We start from the raw sequence: 11195 nt of genomic DNA on the forward strand, positions 1-11195 counted from the left end.
GATTAGACTGCAATGTCCTGCAGTTACAACACAACACAACACATCAGAAGTAAGAAAAAATCTGTACTGCAGTACAGAACTAAAGAACTAAGAGTTAAAGCAGTACAGGATCATTTATTTTACACAAAACATGTTTTTAACTTTTTAACTTTGTGTTTTATCAACCAATAAAGAATCTGCCCTTTGCCTTCAGTGATGCAACAGTGACCTCTGACCCCTGGTAAACCACATAAAATGCTGCTGCTAGTTTGGATAGTTCAGCTGTGTGTTCAGGCATCTAAAGCAGTAAAGCACAGCTGCTGTGAAACTGTAATGATGATCTGCGCCACGAGAGGGAGCTCGATTGTTTTTCAAACGAGTGGAAAAAGAAAACAAGACTCACCTTTAACAGGTGACTATGAAGAAACGAAAGTAACCGAGGAGAAAGAAGAGACGCCATTTTAAGGTAGCAAACGGCTGCACATTTTGTGGTAAGTTCAGAACTTGTTAATTTAACCATGTAGTCATATAAAATAATATGTTCTTCATTGTAGGATTTGAGTCCGTCCCGCATTACTGAATTTAGACAACTTTACAACTCTGAAAAATGTCTTAAACGTTGAGTGCTTAAGTGAATTTAGATATTTGCTCAAATTTCCTGGGGTATTTGTTATATATAACGCATAAGTGCTATCGATTAAAATATGTTGTGTATAATTAATTCATATCCTAATTTGTGTAGATGTCAACGAAATCAAAGATCGACGTTTAAACATGTATAATAGGATATTTCTCTACCACCAGGACACTTTAATGCGCATTGATGGCGTTTTTTTTTTTTTTTTTTTTTTTTTTTTTTTTGACGTGAATAATAATCAGAAACCATATCCGTGAACAAAAGATTGTAGATTCTGTTGTTATCACAACAATAGTTTACCTGTACTTTGACCGTAGGGCTGGGCCCATATGGCCTAAAGAAAATCCCCGATTTTTTTTTTTACGATTTTAAATCGAGAGTGCTCAACGAACTATCACAAATAACATTTCCAAACTAAATAAATCAATGTGTAATTTAAATCACTTTATTTTCAATAACTGCATTCATAATTTTATATGAAATAAATCCAAATGTACTTTTTTTAAAGAGTGGGCTGAATTATAAATTGTAATTTATAATTATTTAAAGTAGGCTATATAAATTATAAAGCATAAATTTGTTAAAATGATCATAACAGCAGCAAAGTGCATTGTTTTTTCTGATGCTTTATTTCACTTAAATTACCAAAGCGTCATAAGTAACTGTAAATAAGTGGCCAACACTGTCCTGCAGAGTTTATAATATAAGAATAATTATCAGTGTTTGTCCTTTTTTTTTCTATTTTTCTTTTTTTTTTTTTAAGCTGGTTACTAATATAAATGCCTCTAATTGTCAATTACAATCATGCACTCAGCAGATTTGTCTGTGATTGGTTGTGGTCAATGCTGCTTCTGTAACAAAAAGAAAAGAAAAAAAGGACATCTTTAATGAAATGAGAGCAGATCAAAATATGATGCTGTAATTGACACTTTTCATTAATTTTTACATTTTACACTAATGGTGACAGTCATTATAACTTTAGAGTAATTGTGCACAGGATTTTTTTTTAGCCCCAAATTCTGTTAATTTCCGGCCCTCCGTGGGCCAAATTAATATGATGTTGACTGTTTCTGCCTAAATGTACAGCAAACATACTTGTATCTTTGTAATTTAGAACATAAATAAACAGTCAATCTCTCAACTGTATTTTTGAGGAAAAGTGGAGGGCAGAGCCATGAGTCTCAGTGAAGAGAAAGAAGATGAGGATATTGCCTCTAAAATGAGTTCTTCATCTCCTGAAACAAGCTGCGATCAACCTATGAAGAATCTGCCCTCTGCGTCCAGTGCCATGACCTCTGACCCCAGGTAAGTCACTAGCTATTTTACATTTGGGTGATGATTTAATTCACAGTGACTTACAGTGTATCCCAGAAGCCTGCAGTCAGCGAGTGACCTTTGCCTTGTAGTGTCGTAACAGAGAGGCTCAAAAGCATTCCCTTGAATCTTCCCTCTCCTCGAGTCCCATGTAATGTTTTTAAAATGTCTAAAGACTGAATCATGCTAATCCACAAGCTCTCTCTATCCTAATACATATGTACACACATTCATTATTTTATTTTTTAAATACGTCTCTCATTCTTACAAGACTGAATTTATAATATAAAGGCAAAACAGTAATACAGTGAAATATTCTTATAATTTAAAATAACTCTTTCCTATTTAAAATGTAATTTATTCCTGTGATCAAAGCTGTATTTTCAGCATCATTACTCCAGTCTTCAGTGTCACATGATCTTCAGAAATCATTTTAATATGATGATTTGCTGCTCAAGAAACATTTCTGATTATCAGGTTATTAGAGTATTATGTAGAGTGGAGTATTATAAATATTATAACAAGATAGTGAGAGATTGACTGAGTGTATCTGATTATCTGCCAAAAACCGGCCTGCATCTCGTTTTATGTGGTCTGCAGTATAATTTCATAATACTTTGAAACTCTCATTTTTACACTTTATGACATATATCTTGCAAGTTAATTTCCGAAACATGAACGCAACATCTCACTTAGTGCTTCCCAATCAAAAGTCAAATATTCCTGATTTTTTTTCCTGTCAATTGATTAAAGCGATATCTTTGATGTAGTATCTTTTTATTGGTTAAAAAGATTTCACATGGATGTCATCAGTGATGATCTCTATGAAATGGAATTTTAATTTAAGTGATATTCACTGATGCATTTCTCCTGTTTTAGGCTTCATTAAGTGGCACCTACTCCTGCAACAATGTAACTTGCACTGAAGTCTCTGAAAAATCCCCACCACTAACACACAAACTGACTGCCTTTCTACAACATGCTGTTTATTTGTCTTTTGTTCTGTTTGAATTTTGGCAGTATCAGCAGGAGGAAGAGACACAGATCACAGTCTCCACATTCAAGCTGTGTGTCTGTGAAGAGTAGCAGATCCATGGTGCAACCCGAAACTTTCAATGATGCAGTGACCTCTGACCCCCCCGTTAGTATAAACATGTCAATTTATTGTAAAGCAACTTACTTGAATAACATGATTTAAGACATGATTTTAAAATTAACACTACATGTAATCCAATAATATGTAATATGCTTTGCACAGGGGCATCAAAATCATATCTAGAAACATATCTATTTCTGATGGTATCCATTTCTGAACAGTCATTGAAAAGCACTGTGATTATATTTTCTGACAGAATATATTTGACCTGCACTGCATCCAGTGAGGCTGGAGACCTGCAGAAACCAGTGGATAATGTTCTGAGAGTCAAAGACCAGCACAAAACCAGCATGAAGAACAAGTATGAGAGATTAATTGAGGGAACCAAACTCCAGGAGAATGCAAGCCTCCTAAACAGCATCTACACATAGCTCTACATCATAGAGGGAGAGAGAGAAGGAGTGAATGAAGAACATGAGGTTTTACAGATGGAGAAAACAGCCAGAACACAACACTCACAAGACACTGCAATCTACTGCAATGACATATTTAAAGCCTCACCTGAACCAGGATGTGAGGAGAAAGAGCAGATCAAGACTGTTCTTACTAAAGGCATCGCTGGAATCGGAAAAAAAACCGTCTCTGTGCAGAAGTTCATTCTGGACTGGGCCGAGGGAAAAGCCAATCAGGATGTAGATTTCATGTTTGTGCTTCCATTTCGAGAGCTGAACTTGATCCGAGATCATTAGTACAGTCTTCATAGACTTCTGCTGGACCTTCATCCTGAACTTCAAGATCTGGACTCACAGATTTATGAGGAGTGTAAAGTTGTGTTCATCTTTGATGGTCTGGATGAAAGCAGAATCACACTGATGTTTTCAGACGCTCAGAAAGTTTGTCATGTGACTGAGACTTCATCAGTGGCTGTGTTGATGTCAAAGCTCATGAAAGGAGAGCTGCTTCCCTCTGCTCTCATCTGGATCACCTCCAGACCAGCAGCAGCCAATCAGATCCCCTCCAAATACATCCACCGTCTGACAGAAATTCAGGGATTCACTGAGCCTCAGAAGGAGGAATATTTCAGGAAGAGAATCAGTGAGCAGCATCAAGCCAGCAGAATCATCTCACACATCAGAAGAGCAAGAAGCCTCCACATCATGTGCCACATCCCCGTCTTCTGCTGGATATCATCCACTGTGCTTCAGAAGCTCCTGGAAGAAGATCTGAGTGCAGAAATCCCTCAAACTCTGACTGAAATGTACATCCACTTCCTGCTGATTCAGATCAACATGAGGAAGCAGAAGTATGAAGAGAGAGATCAAGAGAAACTCCTGAAGTCCAACAGAGAAGTGATTGTGAAACTTGCTGAAGTGGCTTTCAAACAGCTGATGAAGGGCAATGTGATGTTCTATGAGGAGGACCTGATTGAGAGCGGCATAGACGTCACTGACGCCTCAGTGTATTCTGGGATTTGCAATGAGATATTTAAGCAGGAATCTGTGATTCATCAGAGGAAAGTCTACAGCTTCATTCATCTGAGCGTTCAGGAGTTTTTCGCTGCTTTCTACGTGTTTTATTACCATGTGAAGGAAACTATGAAGGGACTGAAAAATTTTGCTTCAGTAAAACATTTGCTTAAAGCTGCAGTAGATGAAGCCATTCAGTCTGAGAATGGACGTCTGGATCTGTTCCTGCGGTTCCTGCTGGGCATCTCACTGGAGTCCAATCAGAGACTCTTACAGGATCTACTGACACACACAGAGAACAGCTCAGAGAGCATCAGAGACACCACACAGTACATTAAAGAGGAGATCAAAGATGGACATGGACTCTCCACTGAAAGATCCATCAATCTGTTCCTCTGTCTGCTGGAAGTGAAAGATCAGACTCTGTTCAGAGAGATTCAGGAGTTTGTGAAATCAGACAAACACTCAGAGAAACTCTCTCCTGCTCACTGCTCAACAATCTCCTACATGCTTCAGATGTCAGAGGAGCCACTGGATGAGCTGGACCTCATGAAATACAACACATCAGATGAGGGCAGAAGAAGACTGATACCAGCTGTGATCAACTGCTCAAAAGCCATGTAAGCATTTAATAATCTATTTACTACTTTTTAAACTGACTTACATTTCTGTTGTATTTGTGCTTAATCTTGATTTAATTTAGCTTATTTTATAAATAAAATCATTATTTTATTTATTTTACAAGAATAAAGCTGATCTTATTGAAATGCCAGTTAAATACCTATGTGGAAAAGTTAAAAACTGGATTCACATATGTTCTGCTCTCTTTCAGTTTTGCTGACTGTAATCTGACTGCTCAGGTCTGTGAAATTGTGTCATCGGTTCTAAAATACCCAAACTGTGTCCCTGAGAGAGCTGGATCTGAGTAATAATGACCTGCAGGATTCAGGAGTAAAGCTGCTTTCTGATGGACTGAAGAGTCCAAATTGTCAGCTGGATATACTGAGGTCTGGGTTCAATTTGATTATTAAAGAGTTAGTGTTCCATACTTTAAAATGCCCTGTTGTTTACTGTCTTGTGTGTCTGTAGATGATCTGACTATGTGTGTTTGTAGATGATCTGACTGTGTCTGTCTGTAGATGATCTGACTGTGTCTGTGTGTCTGTAGATGATTTGACTATGTGTGTCTGTAGATGATCTGACTGTCTGTGTCTGTAGAACATCTTACTTTTTTCTTCAGATGATATAACATTTTACTTCTGTCTTTTGACTATAGATCATCTGACTGTGTGTGTCTGTAGATGATCTGACTGTGTGTGTCTGAAGATGATCTGACTGTGTGTCTCTGTAGATGATCTAACTGTGTGTGTCTGTAGATGATCTGACTGAGTCTGTAGATGAGCCGTCTGTGTGTGTCTATAGACGATCTGTCTGTGTGTGTCTGTAAATGATCTGAATGTATGTGTCTGTAGATGATCTGACTGTGTGCGTCTGTAGATTGTCTCACTGTGTCTGTGTGTGATCTGACTGTGTGTGTCTGTAGATGATCTGTGTGTGTCTGTAGATGATCTGACTGTGTGTGTCTGTAGATGATCTGACTGTGTGTGTCTGTAGATGATCTGACTGTGTGTCTCTGTAGATGATCTAACTGTGTGTGTCTGTAGATGATCTGACTGAGTCTGTAGATGAGCCGTCTGTGTGTGTCTGTAGATGATCTGTCTGTGTGTGTCTGTAGATGATCTGATTGCATGTGTCTGTAGATGATCTGACTGTGTGCGTCTGTAGATTGTCTCACTGTGTCTGTGTGTGATCTGACTGTGTGTGTCTGTAGATGATCTGTTTGTGTCTGTAGATGAACTGACTGTGTGTGTCTGTAGATGAGCCGTCTGTGTGTGTCTGTAGATGATCTGTCTGTGTGTGTCTGTAGATGATCTGATTGTATGTGTCTGTAGATGATCTGACTGTGTGCGTCTGTAGATTGTCTCACTGTGTCTGTGTGTGATCTGACTGTGTGTGTCTGTAGATGATCTGTGTGTGTCTGTAGATGATCTGACTGTCTGTGTCTGTAGATTGTCTGTTTGTGTCTGTAGATGATCTGCCTCTGTGTCTGTAGATGATCTGACTGTGTGTGTCTGAAGATGATCTGACTGTGTGTCTGTAGATTATCTGACTGTGTGTCTATAGATTATCTGACTGTGTGTGTCTGTAGATGATCTGACTGTGGGTGTCTGTAGATGATCTGTCTGTGTGTGTCTGTAGATGATCTGATTGTATGTGTCTGTAGATGATCTGACTGTGTGCGTCTGTAGATTGTCTGACTGTGTCTGTGGGTGATCTGTCTGTATGTGTCTGTAGATGATCTGACTGTGTGTGTCTGTAGATGATCTGACTGTGGTGTGTGTGTGTGTGTGTGTGTGTGTGTGTGTGTGTGCGTGTGTGTGTAGATGATCTGACTGTGTGTGTGTGTAGATAATCTGTCTGTGTGTGTCTGTAGATGATCTGTCTGTGTGTGTCTGTAGATGATCTGTCTGTGTGTGTGTGTGTGTGTGTGTGTGTGTGTATGTGTGTGTGTGTGGGTGTGTGTGTGTGTGTGTAGATGATCTGTCAGTGTGTGTCTGTAGATGATCTGTCTGTGTGTGTCTGTAGATGATCTGTCTGTGTGTGTCTCTGTGTGTGTGTGTGTGTGTGTGTGTGTGTGTGTGCGTGTGCGTGTGTGTGTGTGTGTGTGTGTGTGTGTGTGTAGATGATCTGACTGTGTGTGTGTGTAGATGATCTGACTGTGTGTGTCTGTAGATGATCTGACTGTGTGTGTCTGTAGATGATCTGTGTGTGTCTGTAGATGATCTGACTGTCTGTGTCTGTAGATTGTCTGTTTGTGTCTGTAGATGATCTGACTGTGTGTGTCTGTAGATGATCTGTCTGTGTGTGTCTGTAGATGATCTGACTGTGTGTCTGTAGATGATCTGTGTGTCTGTAGATGATCTGTCTGTGTGTGCCTGTAGATGATCTGACTGTGTGTGCCTGTAAATGATCTGAGTGTGTTTGTCTGTAGATTATCTGACTGTGTCTGTAGATGATCTGACTGTGTGTGTGTGTGTGTGTGTGTGTGTGTGTGTGTCTGTGTGTGTGTGTGTGTGTGTGTGTGTGTGTGTGTGTGTCTGTAGATGATGTGACTCTCTGTCTGTAGATGATCCGACTGTGTGTGTCTGTAGATGACCTGATTCTATGTCTGTAGATGATGTCTCTGTGTCTGTGTGTCTGTAGGTTGTCAGGCTGTATGGTGACAGAGGAAGGCTGTGGTTATTTGTCTTCAGCTCTGAGTTCAAACCCCTCACACCTGAGAGAGCTGGATCTGAGCTACAATCACCCAGGACAATCAGGAGTCCAGTTGCTCAACCACAAACTGCAGGATCCAAACTATAAACTGCAAGTACTCAAGTATGTGGGACAGTTATAATTTAAGGCCAGTTCATACCAGCGATGATAACTGTAATGATAACAATATAGTTCATAATAATATTCTAAAGTCCAGTTCACACCAAAAATAATAATGATAACTGTAACTTAAACGATAACAATATTTGCATTCACACTAGTCAACAATAACTGTCCGTTTATTCTAAGCTTGCACACTACAGTTTTAAAGTAACAAAAGTGGATGTAGGTGACCTGCTACTGTTGCTTTACTTTTCACAAAGACATTAAAGGAAAACGGATGCTTTTGAGTTCATGATGAGATACATTTTTTTTTTTTTTGAGTTCCAATTTTTGCTGTTCTTGATGCATATACATGGCTTTAACCAGCAGATGTCCTTGAGCATGCTACATTTGAGCACATCTAAACAGGAAATCTAGCTAGTATAATCTATTTGATCTAACAACACAAACAACAACTAAAACAATGCACAGTCTGTTTCACTACAACTTCAGAGGAGGCAGACAATGTAGTTTAAAGGGGTCATATTATGCTGCTAAAAAAAAACATTATTTTGTGTATTTGGTGTAATAAAATGCGTTTATGTGGTTTAAGGTTCAAAAAGCACTTTATTTTCCACATACTGTACATTATTGTTTCCCCCGCTTTTCTGAAACGCGTTGATTTTTACAAAGCTAATCTTTCTGAAAAGTGAGGGGTGCTGTAATTGGCCATATTACAATCGTGATATAATTGGCCGAATACCTCATGCGCGTGACGGAAATGTTACACCCCTTAACATATTGTGAGCCCTGTCCGGCCGGAGCGACGAGACATAAACATTAAACCTATTATAATCGTGATATAAACATGATTTCTAGTCGTGTCCTCTTTTGGAAGGCCAAACAAAGTAGTTTCGCTTTCACAGTGAAACACACAGCGTCTATACGACATGGCGGTGGCAACAACAATGCTACAACGAGAAAAAAAGATATGCTTTCTTTATTTGCGTGAACATCTGGGCAGCGTTATGCAAATCTTCCCACATACTGACGTAGAGATGTGGGGGCGTGTTAGAACAAAGCGTTTTAGGAGGGTGTGGGTTGACTCTTAACTTTTATAAAGAATATCTCTTTGGATTTGAGACTTTAGTCTTTGCAACTTTACAGATCTTCTTTATTCACCAAGAGCTTGTAACACTCCAAAGAGAAAGGAAATATTTAAATTGCATCATATGACCCCTTTAAAACTAGCCCTGGATACTTGAGATAATTTTATGTTTTATGTTACCCTGTTGCTGTGTAGAGCTTCTCCGCAATGTCGTCTGCCATTTTAAACACACAAGCCCTGATTGGAATGAATTCCGATTAGCTGTCAATGTTTTATCATTTATCAGCTGGAAAAAAAAAAAAAAAAAATTGTGAAAGTTATCCCAAAGATAGTGTTCGTTATCAGTCCATTGAACTTTTTTTTTTTGTTGTTGTTGTTGTTGTTTTGTCTCAGTTTAAATCATGGAGGGCATTTCAGGATCACACCAAGCCTGCGAAAATGTAAGTTATCTCAGTCAAACACACCTGTGCATATGATGTCATGATATCACTGATGTTCTGATCTGTTTTTCTGTGTTCAGACGCCTGTGATCTCACACTGGATCCAAACACAGCACACACTCAACTCATCCTGTCTGAAGACAACAAAAAAACAACATGTGTGAAAGATCATCAGTCTTATCCTGATCATCCAGACAGATTTGAGAACTATGAACAGGTTCTGTGTGGAGAGAGTCTGACTGGACGCTGTTACTGGGAGGCTGATTTGACAGGCTGGGCTCACATTGCAGTGGCATATAAAGGAATCAGCAGGAAAGGTGGGAGCGACTGTCGGTTTGGACTCAATGACAAGTCCTGGAGTGTTTACTGTTGTGATACAATTTATTCTGTTTGGCACAATAAGAAGAGGACAAACATTCCTCTAAATTCCCCATCTAATAGAGTAGGAGTGTATCTGGACTGGTCGGCTGGCACTCTGTCCTTCTACAGTGTCTCTGGCACACACACACTCACACACATACACACATTCAACACCACATTCACTGAACCCCTCTGTGCTGGATTTAGGCTTTATCCTGATTCTGCTGTGATTCTGTCAAATTTAACAACCTCCTGTGAGGAAATGCAGAGACGCATATAACAGTTTAATTTCCATCTTTGAGAAGAAAAATGTAATGGTAACTGTGATTTTTGTAGTTAGGAGAAATAGTTTTGCACTTGTAGGATATAAAGTCACAATTACCAAAAATCAGAATCAGAAGGAGCTTTATAACCAAGTATGTTTACACACAAAAGAAGTCTGACTTGGCGACAGGAGCTTCCAGTGCAGAAGAAAAGTACACACATACATGATAGTGCAGAGTAGACATACATATATTTACACAGTAAAGATGAAATAACACTAATATAAGAAAAAACTGAAAAATAAATAATGCACTATATACAGAAATAGATATATTGAGAAAAAAAATATTTAAATGAATGTACAGACATGTTATTTACAGGTGTACCGTTTATGTTTTTTAACAATATACAATTTTCAGATACTATGTATACTATGTCAGTTATGATGGATAGTGTGTAGTTAAAGGACTAGTAAAGGACAGGTTTTTTTTTTTAGATATAAACTTCAAATGGCAATAAATAAAGTTTGTCAGCATTTCTGAGATAAAGACGCAATCAACCTAAGCTCCAGGCTTTCATAGATATGTTTTCAAGGACTGATTCAAATTCTGCATATTATTAATTGCCAGGTAAATATAGAGCACTGGGCTTTGGATTTGAGGTTACAGAACTTTCTGGTCTGCATTTCACTTCAAAACACTTGTGCAGTCCATTAACAAGGTTCCCCTTCAGTGGGCTGTAAACACATGAATTCAGTGTGAACAAACTATTCTCACACAAACACTGTTTATGGGATTAAACTGGTACTAGGTTACAGTCTATAAATGATAAAATGTCTATCTAGAGATGTGACCATTCAGATTTTCGGTCACTTCACTAATATGAATGAATTACCTTGGAACCTTCAGAATATTTTGTGAAGATGGACACAGAACCATAGAAGTATGTTTATCATAATGATGAGTTTCTGAATGGCTTTCATTTTACAGAGCGATTCCCTTTAAATCTGAGGCTATAAAACTTTTAATTTTTTAGTAATCTATTTATCTAGTTTATCTAGAATTTACATTTCATAAATTCTGAATGTTGTTGCTGTCCCAATTCTTTTCAACTG

The 11195-nt window shown here is 38.4% G+C and overlaps 1 protein-coding gene across 1 annotated transcript; it reads left to right on the forward strand.

The window, feature by feature from the left end:
* Positions 1-1257: 1257 nt before the first annotated feature.
* LOC109074635 (protein NLRC3-like) lies at positions 1258-10161 on the forward strand. Its single transcript, XM_042767820.1, is given in 8 exon segments — positions 1258-1921; positions 2951-3070; positions 3283-5112; positions 5325-5397; positions 5399-5499; positions 7757-7930; positions 9411-9457; positions 9538-10161. Coding segments are annotated over 8 exon segments (3036 nt in total). The 5' UTR covers positions 1258-1790; the 3' UTR covers positions 10098-10161.
* The last annotated feature ends 1034 nt before the right edge of the window (positions 10162-11195 follow it).

Source organism: Cyprinus carpio, chromosome A12, assembly GCF_018340385.1.
Source record: "Cyprinus carpio isolate SPL01 chromosome A12, ASM1834038v1, whole genome shotgun sequence".
Taxonomy (NCBI): Eukaryota; Metazoa; Chordata; class Actinopteri; order Cypriniformes; family Cyprinidae; genus Cyprinus; species Cyprinus carpio.